Source organism: Nestor notabilis, unplaced genomic scaffold (assembly GCF_000696875.1).
Source record: "Nestor notabilis isolate BGI_N333 unplaced genomic scaffold, ASM69687v1 scaffold33186, whole genome shotgun sequence".
In the NCBI taxonomy this organism is placed as follows: Eukaryota; Metazoa; Chordata; class Aves; order Psittaciformes; family Psittacidae; genus Nestor; species Nestor notabilis.
Window position 1 is genome coordinate 5,999 of NW_009932028.1, and position 23,741 is coordinate 29,739.

General features: G+C 37.4%; 1 protein-coding gene across 1 annotated transcript in view; it reads left to right on the top strand.

Annotated features, from left to right (window-relative positions):
- Positions 1 to 15,009: 15,009 nt before the first annotated feature.
- Positions 15,010 to 23,741, top strand: part of PTPRK (protein tyrosine phosphatase, receptor type, K) — a gene marked incomplete at its 5' end in the record, with an annotated part of 37,262 nt that continues 28,530 nt past the window's right edge. The window contains 2 exons of the mRNA XM_010016182.1: positions 15,010 to 15,148; positions 21,998 to 22,158. Of these exons, the coding sequence (XP_010014484.1) occupies positions 15,010 to 15,148; positions 21,998 to 22,158 (300 nt within the window). The remainder of the gene's footprint in view (positions 15,149 to 21,997; positions 22,159 to 23,741) is intronic.

The window sequence follows — 23,741 nt, forward strand, 5'->3', positions numbered from 1 at the left end:
AGCGCACACTGAAGCCGGCTCATGTCAAGCTTCTCATCAACCACCACCCCCAAGTCCTTCTCTGCAGGGCTGCTTTGAATCTCTTCTCCACCCAGCCTGTAGCTGTGCCTGGGGTTGTCCTGACCCAGGTGCAGGACCTTGCGTTTGGCTTGGTTGAACTTCATGAGGTTGGCATCAGCCCACCTCTCAAGCGTGTCAAGGTCCCTTCCCTCCAGTATATCAACCAAACCACAGTTTTATTAGGTGATTTGTTTTTACCTGCACGGTAAGAAACAGAGAGGAACTTACTTGTTACAGCTAGAGTTGAAGATTTAGTAGCAATGACCCAAGGTAATATATATCACAAGGACACTGACCTCTAAATCACTCTGTGCAGATCTGAATGCATTTCATTCAGGATCTGTAACACTATTTATGTTCTTGTTCTGCCCATCTCACAGAAAGGCAGACAATTGATGCAGAATTACATGGTAGTTTTATGTGGTGGCAGCATGTGTAGTACCATCTGGAGTTCCCATTGCTAATCGATCGGCACAGGGGAGAGTCTTTCTAGAGTGTGCAAAGTAATGTTTGTAACAGGTCTGGGATTGTGCCTTTGGAAAGATGGAAAGAAAGAAGCCACCTATTTTGCTTTCAGAGATCTGTGATGGGTTTGCTCCTCTTCATTTGTATGTATCACTCAGATTTATGTAGCGAGGGAATACAATTCAAGTCCAATTTAAATTTATATTTAGAACCAAAAATCATTTATTTCATCAAAAATAATTTATTTTTATCACTACAAAATTGTGAACATTTTCTGTATCAGCCATTACCTGTTCTTCTTTTTTGTATTTTGTGCTTCCTTACTTTTCTTTTTGCTGTTCTTTTTTTCTTTTTCTGTTTTCCTAATAGTCCAATTCTTATTTCATTGTATTTCCCTTGTTCTGCATATCTGTTTTCCAGGCTCTCTGTCTTTTTCTATCTCACTTGCCTTGCCATGTCTCTGTATTTTCATTCTCCTGTCAGACCTAGGGCAGCTCCTTTAACCGCAAGCTGTCTGTCTGCAGCTAAGCCCTGAATCACCTTTCTTTTATCTCCACACTCTCTCTTATAGCAGGGTTTCTCCAGCCCCGGGGGGCCCCTAGGGAGAGGTCCACAAGCAAATGAGGGGAGTGTTTCAGGGAGGATAGCAATCATATGCTATAGTCAGTAAGCTCTTTTGCCCAGTATGTAGCCATATTAATAGCAGCTTGAAAGGGTGCTTTTTATCCCCTTTCTCAGTTCAAGAAACTTCATCTGATCGAGATGCTTTCTGGTAAGCAAGGACTAACTCATCTAATGTCTCTTCTCTGCTGGGTTGAGAGGCAGGGCCCGAAGAGAGGTCTACAAGCAATCAGTGGCCACTGAGAATCTTTTAGCAAAGCAGACCATGACCTTTTTTCTTAAATACTCAGGGCCAGATGCTTACAGCTACAGTCAACTTTAGAAAGTGCTTAGGAGCCAGCTCTGATTGAATCTTAGAGGATTGTTTTTGAAATTCCAACAGCCTTAAAAAAACCCTGAAATGTGAATCTAAGTGAAATGCTGAAACTGGAAGTAATACAAAGTTAAATTTGCATTCCCTGCATTTCAGAGAATACTGCTTCATGCATTTATTTATTTATGAAAGCAAGGCAATAACGACAATTTAGAACAATGAGATGAACAAAGTCTTAGTTGTTGTCTTCATGTATGAAGCAGGAATCTCGGAATAATTTCAGTTGGAAGGGACATCTGGAAGTCATCTCATCAAACCCTTAATCAGAGCAGGTGCAGCTTAACTGGATCTAAATTGGAAGTTAAATTAGGTCACTCAGGCTCTTGTCAAGCGCGTTTTGAATGCCTCCAAGAATGTCTCTCTTTGGGCACCTGTCCCAGTGTTTGACCACCCCCATTATGTTTTGGGGAGGGGAGTTTCTATCTGCTTTGGGATTTCCCTCATTATACATCATGTCAGTTGTGCCTAGTCCATTTGCTATGCATCTCTCTGAGATGAGTCTAACTGTGTCTTCTCTGCATCCATTCACCCATGAGGCAGCTGAAGATGGCAACAAGATCAATTTTCTCCTTCCTTGTTTTCTCCAAAGGTGCTTTCTACCCTAGATTGTACCATGGTATGGTGTTATCACCCCAAGTACAGGGTGTTGCACTTACCTTTGTATGTGAAAAAAGGTGGAAATATTTTCCACAGAGAATATCATGTGTAGCTGAGTGGAAACATGTCAGCCCTGGTGCAAGATAGGGAGCACAGAATCAAACATTTATTTTTACTGGTTACATTGAGTAAAACTTTTGGGTCTGCAAAACTAAAAGATTACTATATTGCTTCTCCTTTCTCAGTGGAGTAATAGTATGTATATTTACCCCTAAACAATCAGTGGGATAACAAAGACAGTTGACCTTCAATACTATAGATTTTAGAAGAAATGTGTTTATTGCACAGAGAAAACAAGTTAGTTTCATATGTGATTTTAGATCCAATTACAGTCTTATTTCTTGCTTTTCATTTTCAGCATTTTGTCCTGCTGTAAAAAAACCCAAATTAGATAAATGTGTACCTTCTAAAGTGTTCTAGTGATCAAAAAAAATGCTTTTATTGTTTTCCTATGAAGTTTAATGTACTACCAAGTTATTTGATGTTTGATTCATTAATATGTTATTGTTCTCCACTTTATTTTTTAAATGCTTGAGGTATGCAAACAGTTTTGTATTTCATTTTGCTTTTGGGATATCCTGTTAAGTAGCAGACATGATCATACTGGATTGTGTAATGTTTTCATGTAATAGTAGTCTTGTTATTACACCAGAATCAGACAAGAGGAGGTCTAATCTGGAAATACTGTGATTGCATCAATGAGCTAATATGTTTCCCCAGATGTACATTTCTTTTCAAAGATTAGTTAAAATGTGATGGTGTATCTGATTTACAAGAGGTGCTCAAGCCATCTGAAAGTCATCTCCTATGTTGGTACTATCTGAATATGTCAGGGTGACTTCATCTACCCATGTTTGAAACTTCTGGCTAGCTGTCTCTTAAGAAAGCTGATTGATAGAAAAAATTGCCTGGGTTTTACAGAATAAGAAGCTGAAGTGAGTCATTCGTCAAACTTGTATCAAGGTAGTCACCAAGTAAAGCCTTTTTTCTCTTCCTTGAAGAGAAGAAAGGCCACTTTTGCTGTGGATGGTCAGGAATATCCACTTATATTGCTTGCAGTGTGGAGTGGCCTGTGAGCTTCAAATCACAAGTCACTTTTTGCCAAAGGGACAATTTACATGAGATACATAAAGGTGTGTCTTAGCCCGTGTCTCTGAACACTAAAGCACATTGATTTCATGTCAGTTTATTTCAACTTTTGTTCTTATTTTAAAATGCAAATTTCATTTTGATCATAGTTAGGCAAAGTTCGGTGCCTCAGTATAGATATTCTTGCCATCTCATCTGCAAGAGTTCTTGGCATTACTTCAGTTTAAAGTGATTTTCTCCAAATCAGTCACATTTTAATCAGATCACAACTGGCTGCAAACCCTAAAACCAGATTTAAATCATAAATACCAGTACAGTAATCTTCTTTGCCAGCAACCCATTACATAAATTGTAATACAATATTTGCATGTGACAGTTGGCTTCATTTATTTTGACTTCCATGTGAATTTGAAGCTTTTGTTAGACATATTCTTTTTTTCCTTTGATACAGTTTTATTTTCCTGGAGAAGTGAGCTGGGAAAGCAACAGCCCAAGGCATATCCAATATAGAGAGCTAATTTCATCCTCTGGATAAAAACAACTAAATGCTCTACAACCTACAAAAACATGCAGCCAAGAGGGCCACAGATCCACTTTCAAACTGATTTGATTTAGTTCTGCATACTACACAACCTAGAACTGATTTTCCTATAGCCTGTCTGCCTTCTGTCAGAGTAAGCTTTGTGCAATTAAAAACTGTTTCATCTTTATTTTTTATGAACCAGTGTAATAATAGATGTAGAAAGTTTATCTAACTTGAATCATGAAGGCTTTTTATTACATCTGGCTCCCCATCACAGTTTTGTATGAGTATTTACTTGAATAATGGAAATAACAAGTCTTTTATTTCTTTTAGAAAGAGAAATTGATTAGAGTTCAAGGTTTGAAGGCAGCAAGACTTCTCTATGAAAGGAAAAAATGTGAAAAAGTAAAGCCAAAGGTTCGGAAAGTGGCAGTACTCAGCAAGTCACCTTGCTTGCAGGCATGTTTTTCCTGTGGTCTGCAGGTCTGCCACCTCTTCACCCTGCTTGAAAATTTCTTTGTAATATTAGTAACAACGGATATGTAGAAAGAGAGCCAATGACACAATATGAAAGGCTTTTAATGTCATTAGAGGTCCTGATCTGAACTCAGTAGTCAATGTCAGTCAGCCCAGAGCTGCGAACATCAATGTGTTTTTTTCGTACAGTTGTCATTGCATTAGCTGCATGTCGTTGCAGTGCCATTACAGCTGCGTTTCTAGATGTCAAATGTGGTAAACAAGCCTATAAACAGGCTTGTGACTTCTTACACAGGGTTTAAGGCTTAGGTAACATATTTATGTTGTAAATGGTTGGTGTAGCGGAAGATGTCAAAGCTTTTAGTCAGCCAGACTGTTGCCCTCATGTTGCAGCTGGTAGACTAGCAAGGATAAGCACCGCTGCTTTGATGTTTCAGTGCAAAATCGGGTGGCCTAGCTTAAAGTGCTGACAGAAGACCTTTCAGATGTATTTGGATAAGCAGATTTGGGAACAACAAATAATTAGAGTAATGGATGAGACAGTACTTTCAGCCCACTGACGTGTGCAGCTGAGTGATACCCCGTTGTTTTGGAAAAGGGTATTTGCCTTTCCCTGATACTCCCAGACCCCCAGCTTCTTGAACACCTAATAGTGGTAAGGAATTCAGGAGAACCTGAAGAGTTTTGACCTGTGTAACTTTCTGAGAGTGGATGCTCTTCAAATGGGAAGATTTTGAAGATAAATCATCTGCCATGGGTGTTGCACACCAGCGCATCCTTTGTTGTTTCCCAGCTAGCCCAATGGACTCCTATAGATAATGAATCTTGCCAGGAAAGTATTGTATAAGATGGAAGAATAGAATTCATGTGAAAGAAAGTATCTTTGATTCTTTCAGGTTACTCATATTTACCTTTTCACTTTATTTGAAAAAGCACCAAATTTTACAGGAAATAAAATACTGAAGGCTGGCACTCATGACGGTAAGAATTCAGGATACTAATAACCAAAAAGGGCTATTAAAGACTAGTCTTAGCACTGCATAAACTTTAATGCATGTGGGTTTGGGTTTTTTTGAAAGGATGAAGGAAACAATTTCTTTTCTCCCTCATTGCCTTTGTCTTTTGATTCCATTCTCAATGTATTTAGCACTGCATTTGATCTAAGATAATTTTTAATCTTGGCTATTTCTGCATTTTGAGCTAGTGTGAGTATAGTTTGGGTTGAGAGTTTGCAGTTTTGTGGTGGAGGAGAGTTAAGCTGTCCTTGCTTCCTTCAGTGTAATTGCACAAGTCTGCAATAACTCTGCAACTCCTACACTACCAGTAAATTCTCACTTACAATTTTATAGTTGCTTAAATTAGCAGAAGTTATTCATAGAATGTTATTTTCAACAAATATAGCAAAATGGAACTTCAGACATTTGTGAGTAATATTTTTCTCCATAAACCATCTTGTATGCCTATATAAATGATAACGATCATTATAATATACTTCTTCTGCTAACCTTCTTAAATGTTACCTGGTGGAAAGGCACATAAAGATGAGGCATTTTGAGTATTTGTTACCAAACATTGCTTTTATAGTAATTTTCTTTTCAGGTTTAATTCTGAGCTATATAGGAGTCATTGTCAAAACCAGATAATTTCTTAATGCAGTGTTTTGCATAGTTGAAATTTTGTAACTAACATCAAGTGAGAATTCATTTTTAAAAACACATGGTTTTGAAATCAGGCTGTTTGATCAGGTTAAAACTTGAAAGTTGATCAATTTGTAGCATGGCCAAATGCTAACACTTCCCTTCACACACACACACACACCCCCCCCCCCCCCCCCCCCCCCCCCCGAAATGCTTCATAAATTATCTCATCACCAGAAGGCTGGCTGCTTTTATATGTTCTCAGGAAAAAATGCTACAACAGGTCTACAACAGACCCTTTGTGCTTAGGAAGTAATCATAGTGACCTTAAGAAATGGTAACAAGTTGCTGCTAAATGGTTGTGATCAGTTGGATCAGTGTTAGGGGACCATTCCCAACCAATAGCCCTTTGTAGAAAATCAGGGAGAAATAGTGGTATAGATTCCATTGTTTCACTCCAATACTTTACAGCATGCATGTTATGTATTTATACAACCGGTTTTCTATGTACTCTTTCAGGGTATGTTAGTACATGCGCAATGTGTGCTAACCATTTGGTTTGAGTCTTTAGATCTCTACTTCCATATCGCCTGCTGAAAGAGGCACATCAAGTGGCTCAAGAAAGTCTTATTCTGAAAACTCATTTTTTTCCAAGACACAGAAAATTAACCAGATTACAAATTAAAAGAAAATTGCATTAGGGATTTCTCTTAATGTTTCCAATATTTCAAACATGCAGCTGTTAACGGGATGAGACCTGATATTTTGAAAACTGCACTTAGTATTGTCCACAATTCGTATTTTAGGAGATCCTGTAGCTTTCCAAAATTTAAGTTTCCAACAGATTGGGATTTTTTTTCAGGGTAAATCTCTAGCATTTTCACTGTTGGTGACAATTTTTAATTGATGACCTGAGAGAGAACTTCAGAGATTGGAAAAAAAAAAAGTACCAAGCCCCTGAAATGCTGTATTCTGATTCCTTTCAAATATCTGTTCTCATTTGTTTTGAAGCTAAGGCAGGCCAGAAGGGGAGAGGAGAAAAAAACTTGTGTCTTGGATTTTCAGGTGTCAAATAGACTAATGAATAGACTCTAATTTATCCATGGGGTAGATTTCGACTGTGTAGATGTCACTTGTACTGAATGGTTTGGAGCTGACAATTCCAGAGGCATAGCTCTGCCACCCGGGTTTTGTCATGGGCTGCAGCCAGGAGTCGTCTCCCCTCTCTTGGGCAGTGCTGCTGCAAGACAGGGAAGAGCTGTGTTCCTCTAACCTTGGAGTTTGCTTTTTACCTGGAGAGGTGTCATTTCAGAATCCTCAGCCCATTTTTATCTTGTATCCTGTCCCAGTAAAAACAACTGAACCCAGAGCCAGTAGTGTAAACTTCAGCTTACACCCTGACATACAATACCTTGTCACAGTTGCCATCTGCATTCACCCAGAGCTTTTTGTGTCCTGGGGACACAGTTGCATCACTGAGCCAGCTTGCTTAAAGCTAGCATAGTTATCTCTACATAAACAGTTTCATGCATGAGGATAGTAACTTGCAAATCAAGAGCTGTACAATCTGTAGATCATAAGAGACACTGAACATCTTCATTCCCTATAACTGAATCCTACCCTTGCCATTCTTGAAAGATAATAAAGTGCCTACAAAGTACACGCAAGTAGTACGTCTTAGTCGCAGATGTAGTAGAAATGCACTGAAGGCACTAATCTGCTCTTTCAATGTGACCTGTGGACAGCAGGGCAGAGTGTTGCTGGAACATTGTCTCCTCAGTGTTGTTCCTGCCTTAGCTTTCTTCATCTGCATATGTCCAGGGTTTCACAGCTAGTGAGGCAAACAGATTCAGCACTTTGTTCACTTGGTACTTCTGAATCTTTTAAGGTCAGCTCTGTCCTAATTGGTTATAAATTCATGAACATTACTGTTTTCAGAGTAGTCATTGTGAGTTTAAATTGCTTCTCAGTGGAACATTGCAGGAGTAAGTGCTTATTATTAGTTTCAGACCATAGTACCAGCAGACACTTGGTTTACCTGATTGTTTTCCTTGTCATTTCCTACCAAAGTAGTACCAGTAAATGGACTGAACTGAAAGTCCTGGAGAGTAGTGAAGATGGGAGTGATTTATTTTTTTTTTTAAACATTATTATTACTGTGTTTGACCTATCAAAGCAATATATATATGTATCTGTTGTGAGGGTATAACAATACTGGTCAGGAACTGGTCTTTTATATATAAATGTATGTACTATACTGGAATTTCCAGGTGACATTCTCATTATTGTATAGCAAGATATGCTGTATTAGTTTGTTTAATTAAAATGCATATAAATATTTATAAGCTGCATGTTTGTAATTTAGAAAGCATCCAGTAGCATAAGATCAGGATATTTTTCTGCAGTATTTGGAACCAGGGTGTATAAGCAGGTGGTCACCTGTTTACCTGGTACCGTATTTATATGCAGAATCATCTGTGGGACTTCCTGTGCTTAATGTCTGTAGCATCCTGTACCATCCCAAATCTGACTAGAGGTTACCCAGCCTGAAGCTGTATTTATTTCATTTCTGCGCATAAGCCATCCTTTGAGAGGGATCAAAAAGATCCTTCAGAAAGAGCCATAGGGGCCCATGAAACGGTGTCTATCCATTTCTGTAGCAATGACCTTTTATGTAGAGAACAGTGGTACCTAATTTTGTTTGTATGAGGGCTTAACTTATATCACAAAGCTTTGCACCCTTGAGGACCCTCCCTCTGTTAGGCATAGCTGGTAGCATCTGTGACACCTCCCTTTTTCCCCCAGCAAGGGACACATGTGAGGACAAAGATGAGCGCAGTATGTTGCAACACAAAGTGAGGCAGCAGATTTCATCTAAGCATCACCTCACTACCATCATCCTTCAGGATGGGTGTGGAAAAGAGAATGGTGGTACCAGACACCCCTCTTTTCACCAGCAGAGCCTGTTAAACTCTTGTCCTAGGGGCAGCCATGGACCCTGGTTACCATGGTGACAGGGATGAACCTGACACTTCAAAGCACAGCTTGGGGAATCATGGTTTTGGTTCATAATCAAATGCAATTTTTCTTTTTAATAATGCTACCCTAAAAAGCTGTAATTTAGAGTCCTGGAAGTAACAGCTTAGATGTACCCATGTCCTGGTGAATTTCTGGCATGCCTTCATCTTCCAGAATCTGTGCTCCAAGAGAGAAGCTCTTTAGAAGACATAGAGAAGGGAGAATTGTGGGGATTCCTTTCCCAGTAAATGTATCTCCAGCTTTCAACTTGAAAAAGAAAAATCTTCAAGGGAGGCCAGTGGTGTACCAAACTGACTCACATGGGGAAATGTGTGAACAAGTTGCACATCCCATCTCCCCCATCCCTGCAAAAGCACATTTAAGTGTTTTATCAAATAGAATCAGCTGAGACTTTTCTTTCTTCTTTTTTTTTTTTTTTAACGTAATGAAGCTAGCAGGGGTTACAGATCTCTCTCTAAACTTGAATTTATTAATTAACTTTCAGGCATCTAAAAATTTCCTTAATTGCACAATGATTATCATTCTAGCAAAGCAGTAACAAAACAAAACTCGTGGAGATGGAACGGTCTTTTTGGGTGGATGATTAAAACACAGGCAGATGAGTCTAAGAGAAAATATTCATCAGAGGATCTCACTTAGCTTTTCAAAGAACCCTTTTCTCAGGTAGTAGACTGTCATATCTCCAGAGCTGGCTATAGAACTCCAGTTTCACTTGATGTTATCCTGATGTTACCTTGTTGAACTCATTCAGATGTCATTCCTGGATTTAATTAAAAGTTTTTGAATGCCACATAACAAAGGTGCAGAACAGATTATCTCAAGCAGAGCTATTTTGAATATCAAGCTATGCAGCAGTAACACCAGTTTGTGAGGATTCAAAGATCTGCCATAAACAGAAATTAACATTCAAAGAAAATGCAGTGTAATAAAATAGCAGCTTTAATCATGCATAAAACAGAGTTTCTTTCCTTGCTTACACAAAAGAAACCCAGCATAAAATGCTGTGAATCTTAAGAGAGTCAAATGGTATAGTGAGAATGTTATGTATAAAATCTTGTTCAAAACCTCTGATTTAAAAGCTGTCTTTCAGAAGGCTGTCTGTTCTTTAAAAGGTACCATACAAGCAACTCTGCAAAATCCTACCAGAATTTTCTCCTTGAATAATTTTGTTTGGATGAGCAAGTAGAATATCATTATCTTGATTCCAGCACCATTTCCTTAGGAAGGTATAAGTGAATAGATTTTGTGTTGAGTCTCATAAATTTTCTGACAATTTTGCAAAGCTGTGTGTAAATTCTGAACCACAGAAGGAAGGAGAAGACAGGAAAGCAGTATGTGCTGTGACTGGATTCCTTATGCCACAGTAGACTTTAAGAATTAAGTATAAATATTATGCATACACTCAATTTTAGAAGTGGGTGTTGGATTTTTAGGTATATTTAATTAAAAACATAATAAAAGAATTTAGAGGAATTGAGTACGTTGGGAAATTGTGAGAATAAGATGTACTCTACCTCACCAACTGTTTAGAATTTTACTGTCCCTGAGAGTGTTAGCAATCTTAGTCTAATTTAGTGCTGTTCACAGTTGAACTTCATGCTATTGATCATGGAAGTCAACTGGTTGAAAATTATCTTTTAGTATCTATGAAAACAAGGAGAACAACTTCTTATATGGTGACTATTTGCAATGTGCAGAGCCAGAATCACTGCATCAAGTTATTTTATGAACTTTGTGAATGGCACTGTGGAATATGATTGCTCTTACTGTTCATTAGTTCAGAAGAAAGGTGAGTGGATAAGTTGCTAAATCTAGTGTTCTTCACCCAGTCTAGCTCATAAATAAATCTTCTGTGTAGGCAACTATTCATATGGGGTGGGTGGGAATGTAGTTAACTGTATTTCAGATCAGGTGCTCTTGAAAATTTTATGCAAGATGAGTTTGCAGTGGTTGAAAACTGAAGGATTATCTCTTCTTAGACTGACAGGGTCAAATTGTGAAAAACAGTAATATGCAAGGATATTGTAAAAATTAACACTTAATTGAAGGTCTGTTGGAGTCAGGCTGGCTAAAGGAATTAATAGCCAACAGAGTCCATTTTTGTAAAATCATCATTCTGTTAACGCACAAGGTTCTTTCTCAAAACAAAAAATTACTTTTTAATTACATTTTAATACTGGTAAATTACCCTTAATACAGGCTGCTATTCAAGGTATAAAAAAGGACTGCAAGACTAGATCACTAAAAAGGAATGTTAGGAATTAGTAAAGCGTGTGGTTTTATAACTTAAATAATTCCAGACCATTTTTACCTTGTTTACAAATAAATACTAGTTAACTCCAATCATCGCAATAATTCAATTTTCAACAACTGTATCTCTCTAATTTAGAGATAAGGATGTTGTGGGGAGAACTATGTCAAAGGCTTACAGAATTTGAGAGAGATGACATCAGTAGCTCTTCCCTTGCCCGGTGATGTAGTCACTCCAGCATGGAAGGCCACTAGGTTGGTTAGGCATGATTTGCCCTTGGTGAAGCCTTGGTTAATTAAGTTGCTTTGTTTGACAAAACCAGCACTTCAGTCTATAGGAAAGTCCTGTGGAGGATAGAGGGGACAAATTCTCAGAGTCAGCAGAATTTCTCTTCCTGCTGTAGTCCTTTTGCAATCAGCAACCAGGAGACACTGGCTTATATCCATAAGTTTAAGACATAGGCACAAGGCTTCTGTGGTTTTGTCCTTTGGTTGTGTATGCGTAAGCCACACATGCTTACTACAATAGACTTTATCAAAATTAAACCAGAAAAGTAACATGTAATACTTTCAAATTCCTACATTTCCTTAGATGATTCTATGCTACATTCAGTAGCTTCCTCAAAATAATATACTTTTTACATGCAATGCACATACACATAAATAATAGATTACAGAGTGATTTATATCTATAATTGCTTTCATATAGTCCCCAAATGTAACATTCGGTCTAGAGAATGCATATATTATCTGTGCTGGAAAACATACATACAATAATCCTGGCTTCATTTAAGTAAAAAGCAATTTCCTGTTGATATTGGGGAAAGGGATAGCATTTTGCCTATAAATTTTAGCATTTTGGATACAGGAGACTCAACCACTTGCTATCCTTAGTCTATCACTATTCAATATAGCTTTTCTCCACTAATTTAGGAGTCTGTGGTATGTTTCTACTGGGCACCAGCTTTGTCTCGTAAGCAGCATTAAAGTTCATGGAATGAGTTACTGTCTCTTACTTCAAACCCCTTAATGTAAGGAAACCAGAATAAATAGGCAAACAGTTGATATCATCCTGGCTTTCCACTGTTGTTGGAAAAATAACAGTGAAACACTTGGTCAGAGATCTACATTTTGAGCAGTTACTGATAATCCAAACTCAATAATTTCTTATAGAATATATAGTGAAACAATAGTGCCAAAGTTAGGTGAATAGGTAAACTCCCTCAGTAACCTTTCCTTCAGATTTTCTGAGAAGTGTATAGTTGTTTTTTTAAAGTAACTGTTCTGAACGAAATTACATTATAAGTGGACAAACAGTAGGAAGCACCTATACTGCAGTTTGCTCTATCTTTCTGCAGGGAAGAGTGAGATGAAAGCTCAAAGCCTGTACTTTTGGATGTATTTTTGAGCCTTCAGCTTTGAAATGCATCTTCAGGTCACATCCAATCCTTGTGATTCATATTTTGAAATCTCTCAAAGACCTGGCCTTAAATCTCCATCTACAGAACTAAATCTCTTGTGCAAGCTTTAGTTATTTTGCAGCTTGAGTAGCTCTTACCTTTGCAAGGTCAGACCTACACAGGTGTGCTTGCGTTGTACTCATGGCAATTCCAGACACAGTGACTATCCTACTCCTGCATGCTCCCCTCTCTACCCTTCCTATGACCTTGCCGGGTTTCAGTACCCTATACAGCAAACATGAGCAGTTTTCTCCTTGCCATATACAGCCATCTGTATTTTAGCTTTGATTGGGCTTTTGACTCTACCGGTTGGCCTTTTGGCTCTACTGCTCAGCAAATGTTCATTTATATTTGTCACATCCAGCCCAGCTAATAGTAGTCTGGGAGTTGATTCATTTTAACCATTGAGAATTTCAAACGCCTTCTTTCAGTTCCACCTCAAAAGTCATGCCCCTCATTTCCTTTCTTAGACAGCATCATATGCGTGTCCAGCGTTAATTCTAGCTTGTGTGTATGTGTTCTATGCATGCAGCTACACATGCAGACACCACTTACCTGATCCTGACTCTTACCCTTGACGCCTCAACAACACACATAATACAACAAAATACAGTATTAAGTTCACACAGGTTATGTATGCAAGTATGCGTACAAGCATGTATTTACGCAAAGGAGAAAGCATTTAGTATTTCTCAGCAGGCAGAGTTCAAGCTGTAGGGGAGAGAGATGATTATGATGATGAAGTCTTATGATGATGATGATTATGTTTTATGATTAAAGCACTGCCAGATCTCTCTCTGTCTGTCTAGCTCTCGCAGAGGTGTCTGAAAGAGAGCACATTCCTAACTCAGAAGGTTGTTCTGAGGGTAAGTTGTTTGTAAGTGGGTCAGATACTGCTGAGATGAAGGTTACAGAAACAAGTAATAGAGTGATTTTAAACAACAGCATGATCCATCCCTCAAAAGATACTATGGGTTCCTGCGTATGGAACCTGAATAGAAATGGTCAGAATAACATGGTTAAAACTAAAAAGTATTAGATACCAGTTATTGCTGGTACTGACTACACTGGCTTTCTGAAAGGCCTGTGGAGCAGATTTTCAGGGCAGCAGTAGTCTTCCTGTGATGTGGCTTTACCTTATTTTTTGTTCTGCTTGTTTTGGTGGTCTGTTGAGACGGGTTCTGGTTTCAGAGTAAAGGACATTTTCTGTGTAATGACATAGGCATGATGATACCAACAGGTTGTAACTACTCCATGTGCAGCTGCTGTGAGGGGGGAGAGGTTAAGTGGCACCTGCTGCATGCTGGGTGGAGAGTGAAAGAAGGGGCAGAGAGAGAAAAAGCACATGTACCCATCTGTGCTTGTGAACAGGTGAAAGGCGAAGTGCTGAGCCACAGCCTTAGAAAGTAAGAACTAGAGAACTGAAGAGCTGTTTCCTATTTTACAAGTAAACGCCTCATGGGATTTTACCCCTGGCTGAAACCTATTTATATTTTTTGATATTTTTGACAGGCTGGAAAATCCCACGTTCCTGATCCTTTGTACACCAGGCTCTGATGCAAAGAGGTGCAGACTGAATGGCTGTGCACTTTCACATATATTCTGTTTTCCTCTCTGCTATAACCTGTGGCCTCAGCAAGCTCAGCTGTGTTACAGAATGGTTTCATCTCTGTGTAGAACAGCAGTTTTTCTTTTCTCACAGCCTATAAACAGAAATAAAACTACTGCTGACTTTAGGCTTGGCTTTGTGGGTGACCTTATTTGGAGAATCCAAATTCCCAGTAGAATGCATATTGCAGGCTAGATGCTGTAAGGTGAATTAATATGCAAAGGTGGACTGAAACTGGGTGAAGGAGAGAAGGACTGGAGTTAGGGGTGCTGGCTGCAGCTTGGAAAAGAGAGTTTAATTTACTGCTTGTGAATTAATGTAATCTCAGTAGTCAATGCTAAATAATCCACATTTAATAACTGAAAAAACAACATTAAAGGAAGTAACAGTGATTTAGTTGATAGATTATTTCTGCTTTGTCTTCTGATTTGTAATAATACAGTAACTTGTTTGGAAATCCAGAGGCATATACACTTCTGGATCCATGAAGTTTTTTATATGTATGTATATATATGCACCTGTATACACATATATATAGTCATATACTTGTTGTTGCAAATGTATGGCATGTAGATTGAAATTTATAGTGTGCCTATATACATATGTGTAGACATATAAACACATGATGAATGTATCTATATTCTGGCTACTGTGTTAAAAAACACACATATTTGGAAATTATCACCAATTATGTTGATCTTGTCTCTAGTGCTTACACATTTAAGCAACTTCTTTTTTAATTCATTTAGCAGCAGCAACAGAAGAACCTGAGGTGATTCCAGATCCAGCTAAACAAACAGATCGAGTGGTGAAAATAGCAGGAATAAGTGCTGGAATTCTGGTATTCATCCTACTTCTCCTTGTTGTCATATTGATCGTCAAAAAAAGGTAAGAAAATTATTTGTGCTGATTCTTCTTTTTTTTTCCCCTCCATATCAAACAATAACTAAATGGGTATTATTTACAGGTCTTCAAAAAAAAAAAGTTTCAGAACCAGTAGCTCATATCAGCATTTTGATGAGTTCTTTGTGTTTCCTATTGAGTTTGCTGTGATTCTTATGATGGATTTAAAGAGAGGATATCTTTATATTTGAGATCCAATAGTTATTCATTTTCTCATACTTATTTATTTCCAAGTAGTTTTAAGTTGCAGTTGGAGGAATGTACAGAATATGAGAATAGTTGGAATTGAAATTCATGGAACCTTTTTTTTTTTTTTTTAAATCAAAGTTAAAAAAAGAACAATTTACTGTGGTTTTCATGTTATAATCACCTAATGAATTTTATTTTCTATACCCAGCTCTAATGAGTTATTTGTATCTGTATGTTATCCAGCTTGCAAAATAATGTAATTTTATACCTCTATTTATGCTCTTGTAAACCTGGAGTTTTTCTTAAAAGTCATACCACATCACTAAAATTATCTAGCAAGTCCTTGGTGCATGAAATTGTTTTAAAGTGTATTAATTTGAATGAAATCTGATTTTTTCAGTGCTTTCTTAGACAGTAAGCAATATCGCCATCTTCTGACACTGTACAATCTAACTCCGCATCCAAATGCTCCTACCTATAGTAAATTGTGCTACCCTATTGCTCGGTCAGTATTTCAAGTCTCAACTTCCCAGTAGTTGCAACTCTTTTAACCTGGCATAAAAGTTCATAACATCGCTCTATAAATCTGTAGTTATAGCATGGAAACCAATTCCTCTCTTTCTGTGTACTCCCTACCTAGCAGGTCCCCTTCACAGGGCATAAGCGGATTTCTCTTGGGTGGAACAAGACCTTTGTCTTCCAGTGGTGTGTGCATTGTGTTCCCTTGCCTTTTGCAGAAGTCTTAATGCAAAGTATATTTGTAAATTTTGTGACTGTTCTTCTGAAATCCAGCTTGCTATTACTTCTAAAGATTAAGAAAAAAGATTAAAACTGTACCTAAGATCATTCTATATGTTATAATTACTGGTTTGCATTAGATTTTTTTAATTTATTGCCTCCTTACAATTATCCCTGGAGATATATAACTTGGAGAAGAAACGTCTGCATTAGAAACATTAGGTATGCTTATAGTGTTCTGTGTTAGTTAGCTACATATGTGATTTTTCCCAAAAGTGCTTTTACTTTTCTCTGTTGTTTACCTCTGTGGTTGAGAATTAACACATATGCAAAAGGTCCAACTCATCATATGCAAAAATGACATACAGTCAGCCAATTTATTTTATTTACACAACTTCATCTTTTTAAAAACAAACACAATGTTGTTTTTCAGCTTTTAGGAAAAGAATTATATTTTATAGCTTTATTGCAGGGTATGTGCGTGATGCAGTGTTCCCCTTATGTTTAATAGAAAACTGTGTGTGTGCTCGCGTGTGTGTGAGAGAGGGAGAGAGACCGCGTACCACTGTATAATGTCAGACACTTCCAGATGGGATTGGCTAGTTTTTCAAGTAACAAAATACAAACAAACAAAAAGGCCTAAAATTCAATGTGTGCATTTTTCCTATCCTTTTTACCTCTTGCATTCAGAGTCCTTTTAGACTCGTACTTTCACTGTTGAATTGTTTGATGAACGCAAGTTAATTATGTCCGTGAAACAATATTTTAAAATTTCCCCCTTCCTTCCTCTGAACCTGTAAAGGCAGTACCCTCTTAGGAATGACACTTGATCATCATTCTAAAGCACATAACATTTCTAAATTTCTGTACTATTTTGTATTCAAAATAGGTGAGAAATTAACCTGTTTAATGGATATTTTATATTTGGCAATTTTTCATCATGATAGTTTAATTGATTGTGTATCGTGTATGTTATAGGTGTGCCATTCACCCGTTTCCCCCCCGCCCGAGGGAAAGTGGGCAGGGTTTTTTTAATACCAGCTTTAGTCAAGTTCTTTTGCAAAAAGCGTAGAAAACCTTTGTATACTTGAGTTAATTCAGTCCATCTAGTGAATCAGGTCAATTCATATCATGAAGCCAGGAATAGCTGTAAAAACCCCGACACATTCACACGTACATCAAGACACTTAGTTGTGGTGGGACTGAAAACCAAATCCATTCAAATCATCTTCTGTAGAATACATATTCAGTGATCCATATGTAGTATCCCTTTTGGTACCTGAATTGACTGGAACTTACTTATTACACTGAAAAGTCAATAAAACAATGGTTTCTGCATTGTCATTGATTTCTTAAGTTGTATACACAGCCATCGCTATCTCAAACTGGTTAACTGCAGCATTACACTTTACTGAAAAATGGAGTACTAAGCAGTTTTATTCATGAGCTTGAGATGTTTTAGGCTTTGCCTGATTATTCTGTACAAATTGGTTTAAAGTTTTCTGGAATGAAGCTCTTAACAGCTCTTAAAGAGTTTTACTGGAGTAATCAAACCAGCTAAGAAAAGGGATACTGCATCTTTAATAAGCAATGCCATTTTTATTTTCAGTCATTGTTGGACTATTTCCAAATGTCCTTCATTTCCTTCCATTTGTTTACCTTCCATGTTTTTAATGCTTAGCATGACTACATCAGCATTTCCAACTGTAAGATTTTAAAATAGAAAGCATATGTTTGCATTCAGGAAATGTGTGGTATATATGTCAGTACACACATATCTGTTGTGAACGTGCATTCTTTAAGATGTGTGTACTCATATAGCTACATATAGTATGTATACAAACATATATGTATACACCTGTGTACTCAATAAAGATGTTAAAAGGAATGACATGAAATTTGTTTTCCGATTAAATGTATTTATTAATGGAATCTTTAATTTTTGTAACTGAAAAGTAAAAAACCTATTTACTGCACAAGATTTGTACACAGCTGTTCATTTGTCATGACATCTAGGTGGTAATCATTATATTATGCTGAACTGCATGTTGAAAATACACAATCCATTTAATTTTCAAAATTTTTGGCAATAGATGAAATTTCAGCATGTAATTTTCTCAAGTGATCTTTCTAAAAACAAATCATTTTTATACGCTAGTGTGTTTTTTTTTTTTAATTGCATGGCAAAGTAAGGCTAGTTTGTGCATGAGCAAGTTGAAATGCTAACCAAAGAAACATGAATTTTCCAATTTTTTTTTTAAACGCACATTTCTCTGCTTTATTGGATGTGACAGAGTCACGCTTTTCATTCACCATTGCTTCTCTTTTTCCACTGTCTGTGATTTGCTTGCCAGGAGGAGCTACTATTCTTACTCCTACTATCTGTAAGTAGAATACGGGTGACTTACTATTTTACATGTTTTAAAGATGCAGTATCCCTTTTTAAAAAAGAAAAACAGTCTCTATAATTTTCCTAAAGTTTTATCAAAAGTTACCTTTCTTTATTCTCAGGATTGAAAGGCTGCTTGTATCCTTGTTCCTGGTATTCTTGCCTGGTTTGTGGGTTTTTTTTTTTTTTAAAGGGATATTGTATTTCTGACTGTATATTGAGACTTTCACTTTTTGCTACAGTTTTTCCCATAACTATCATTTCAGTTTATTGTAATCATAATTTAATTTGCATTACGATTCACAGAGACACATAACACTAAAGAAAAAACCTCTTTTCCCATTTCCTAGCTAGAGAACTGTGCTTGTAAATCAAAAATCGTTCATTCTTAACATATCAGATGAGTAGTGATCCTGTGCACCAATTTTCCTACACAGATCATAGGCAGATGCCAAACTTTTCTAAATAGGTCTATGCCCTACCAATGGCAGAACAACATGTCTGCCTCTGCGGTACCAAACTCTTTTCTTGCTTTACAGAAATATTTTTTGTGAAATGCTCTGTGTTTATTGCTTGTGAGGTGCTTTGCATACACATTTTAAAGTGTGGATCTCACTTTATGACATTGGTTTACATAAAGTTTTGCTTCACTGAAGCAAAATTGACTTTTTTAAATACATGTTTACCAAATGAGTTTTTGTAAGGGCTGCAGAAGTTTTGTCTGTGATTGAGCAAAGCAGTTACACACATTCGTAATTTTAAATAAATGCCCTTGAGTTAAGAGAGGGTCTAAAAATGCACTCAAGTGCTTTGATAAACTGGTGGTGTCTCGTAATGATGCTCTTCCACATTTTTAAGCAGATTAGTTGGCTCCTTTAAACAAACTTAAAAATAAATAAAAAAATAAGAAAACCCAACCCCTAAGCTAGTTTAGCCAACTGCCATTCTCTGGTTTATTTTGACAAATTATAATTTCCTTGTTAAATAACAATTGTTTCAGCTCAAGATAATTAACCGCACAGTTTCATCCTATGATGGAGCACTTCCCTCCAGCTCCCACTGAAACACCCACCTGCACAGTTTCACCCAACTGGATCCTTTAGCAGATAATGAGACTCATTTACGCTTTCTGTCAGCCTCAAGTACTTTAACCTAACGATTTGCTTAACTATTGTGAAGCATAGATTGCATGTGCCTTTAGCTGAGTGAGGGAAGGTAAAAAACGAAAGGAAAAAGAAGTCAAACCCGAGGGAGCCAGGAGCTGTTGAACAATAAAGCTGTCCTCCCATTTCCCAGCAGCTTTGGGTTGCGGTGCTGCAACACAATAGGCCTTTTTAGGAGTTAAAAGCAGGGCATAAGAATTAGAAAGTAGCTACTGTAATAAGCTAATAACTTGAAAGCCTTAATAGCTGTTGATTTATTTAGCATAGCTATCAAGTTTTGTTAAAAAGTGATGCTTCAAAGAGGGGCTTAATATAGTCGAGAGATGAGATATAATAGTCTTTTTGTTACATTTCTGAGATGGCGTTAGAAAAAGGCGATCTTCAGTGTACAGAGACTATCTGAAAGGCTTTGAAACTTGAAAAAACAGTCTGAACTAGAAATGCCACTTTTGTGAAAGCTTTGGTAGTACTGGGAACCAGTTATAAACCTCAGGCAGTTTCACTTCTGGAAATTCTAATGGTCTTCATTTGTTCGACCAGAGTATCACTGAAACCAACTTCTCTTAAGTAAATAGGAATGTGTGGAGTAAATGTATAAAATCAAGAATTTTAGAGGGGGCATCTAAATGTCATTGTTGGGTTTTTTATTTAGCTTTCACTGAACAACTGGTGTTGTTCCCTCATGTACCCTCATGTACACCTCAAGGGTTTGATGAAAAAAATGATAGGTTTAGAGACCATCTTTGGGATTTTTGTAGCAATGTGGTTACTAAGTAGTAATTTTTGAACCAGTCTATCTGTAAATGGGGAAAATAACATGGGGAGAGAGGGAAAAGAGGGAACAAAATAAGGAGATGAATCTGATCAGTGAAAGAATCTTTGTTATTCTCAGGAGTGATTTCTCCATCTATATCCTACTTTGTGGCCCCTTATTGTGAACCAAGGATATTAACTTAAGAAACAATCATCTATTGGACATTTTCTTAAATACACGAAAACATGAAGTGCTTCCTGTCCTGGAGAGTGGTGCAGGTCTTTTCTGGTGGATGTTCCTAGGACTTGAGAAGTAAATGGATGGATAATTTACACTAATTCTTTTTGTCTTCTGTTAGAGTGTGGCCCAGAATATTAAAAGTGATTGGAAGATAGAGGAAGAGCAATCAGGTTTTAAGTCAGAGAATGTAAGATAAATACTGTCTAAAGAGTTAACAGGATATTTGGTGATATTTTATGAAGGAAAAGATTGTGAAGCTAAGCTATGTCTTAAACATACATTTTCAAGAACTCAATATTTTCAGTGATTGTCTCCCACCTGGTGTCGGATTTATCCAGATAAGCAGGTTGACTACCTATTAGATTGCAGCCAGAGCTTCAGATGAAAATAGGGAGGTTTCAGAACAGTCTAATGTATGTCAAAGGTTCCTGCAGAACCAAGGTGTATTTCATGCTGCTCTATGTACTTCTCACTTATGCTTTAAGAGTAGTAGGCTTTAAGTGATAATTAAATTATATCATCTGCTTCCGTCTGACTTCTGGAGACAGTGAAAATCAGTTGCAGTTCTTCTTCAAAAGGAAATAATTGAGAGATATTTCTGAAGCATATGCTTTAAGGCATTGGCTGTTAGTTTGGGGGGTTTGGTTGCTGCTTAATGGTGTCAGATTCAGAGTGTAAGACTGTCAATGTTAAAATTTAAGATGTTCCCAAACTGCATGAAAGAGTAGAGTGATGAAGGATATTTTGTTTGTTTTTTAAAGAACCAGCATTCAGTATCAGGAACAAAGTGTGGTATCATGTTATATCTTCTGTCCTGAACGGGAAGAACAACCTGTAAAATAAAAAGAAATATGAATCCATATTGAAAAATTATGTCTCTTTTGTTATTTTATAGGGGGGTTTACTAACAAAGTTATTTAGAAGGTTAAATAATTTCTTCCCAACAAGGCAAGCAAGGGGAATGAATTATCCATTTATAAAATCAAACCACCGATTTAAATGGAGATGGTTGATAAAACTGCATGCACAGATGCTTCTTATTTATCATTTCAGTTAAAATGTAATTATATTCTCTAATTTGTTTATATTAGTGTAATTACTCCACAGGAAAATAAAATATTACCAGGGTACAGAAGTTAACACTTCCATTACTGCATTTGTGTGTGTACACAAAACACACGGTCATGACTCTTTCATAGCAGGGTGCATAGTTTATCAACTTTATGCTGGAAAAGTTGTACACAGGAATATCAGCCAAACTTTTCAGTCACTCAGGATTATAGATAATGACTGCTGTAGACATCAGTGTTCATGCAATATTAAGGTGGTTTGGGTTTGGTTTTTTTTTTTTGGCTGGGCAGCAAACTCGCAAAGAAGCGCAAGGATGCCATGGGGACCACCCGCCAGGAGATGACACACATGGTGAATGCTATGGATAGGAGTTATGCTGACCAGAGCACCCTGCATGCAGAGGATCCCCTTTCAATCACGTTTATGGACTCTCACAACTTCAGCCCCAGATGTAAGTACAACAGTGATAGATACTCTGGAGTATAGGTGAATATAAGAAACATGGAAAACAATTCTACCTTTTAAGGAAAATTGTTGTAAGCTCCAGGTTTTCTAGGAACACTGGTAAATCCAAAGGCTGAGTAGGGCTGTTCATATGTTATCCTTATTGGTCTGTGGCCAATTATTTAAATATTTATGTGTACTTTCAGTATGTGTTGATACTTGCTCTAAGAAAAATATTATACTTGTAGAATATCTCAATTAAAATCTGAAATTGAGTTTTCCCTCATGGGGATGTTTAATACCAACATATTAAATATTACTGCGTAATGCCATGTCTGTAATGAATAATAATATGAGGTCCAAATTAATTTCTTTCTTTTGGCAGTAAGGACATTGTAACAGAAGGAAACATTGACAATTGTCGATGCTGTTTGTGAAGTTTAGGAACAAGCTTCTTAATATATGTGCAAATTTACTCTGTATTTGTATTCCTTTTCTATAGACTTGCCAACTGTCTCATTTTGACAAAGTTTGGCAGTTTGGGTTTCTGACTTTTAAGTGTCTGGGTTATAGCTGCTACTATACCCAGAATGCTTGTCTCCCAGCATCTGCACTGTGCCTTGCACAAAAGTGAGATACTCCACTGGTAGACTCAGTGAATATCTCAAAACTAGTGTATAAGTTACCAAAGAGTTGCAATTCTGCCATGAAGCTGGTGAGAACATGATCTTCTCACGGCCACATGGACTTGCAGCTTGGCTTTAAACAGATCTGAGCAGCCTGAGCTGCTTCTGAATTGACATCTTTTGGGAATGGCACTCCCATCTCCCTTCTCTTGCCTACCATGCTTGAGCAAAATACATCCCTTAAGGCTCTTCAGTTCTTTCCTGATTGTTATAAAGGAAATGGGTTTTGGAGGGGGGATTATCGCTCAGTTTAATAAAGTTTACCAAACTGCAGTGTACTAACATTGTAAGTGTCTCATAACCAATTATAAACGGGAGTTCAGCATCAGCCTATGAGTTTTTCTATACAGTTTTGGCTGGAACTGTTTTAAAATTCTCCAAAGTTTGATGTTTTATTGTCATCAAAATTTGTGGAGGCAGGTTTGCAAAGACAGTTTGATTTGGACTAAGTTATGATGGATCGCAGGCAAAGTACCCATCAGGAACCTTCACGGCTGTTAGAGAACCAGAGTTGCCAGGCACTTGGGAAGCCTTCCAGATAGACTGACATGACACCAAGAGCCCCTGAGTCCCAGCCACCACAGCTGTCTTGCATGATTGGCAAAGAATTTTGGCATCGCAATTTTCCAGTGTCTTCAATATGTGCTCTTTTTGGGTGTTGGAGGGTTCAGTTCTCCTCACCATTGTCTGTGCTGAGGCAAAGAACCCTCTAAGCTTCCAGGATTTTAGGCAATTTACTTGAGAACTGGAGCTCAATTTTGTCACAGAGATTTTGATAGTTCAAATTTTTGTTCCAAATTGGAGCAAAATCAAACTCTGTATTCCAGACATTTCTGTCCAAAACAGCACGTTTGTCTCTGCACGGTTCTGTCATTTGTTGTGATAACAAATGATAAAATTCTAT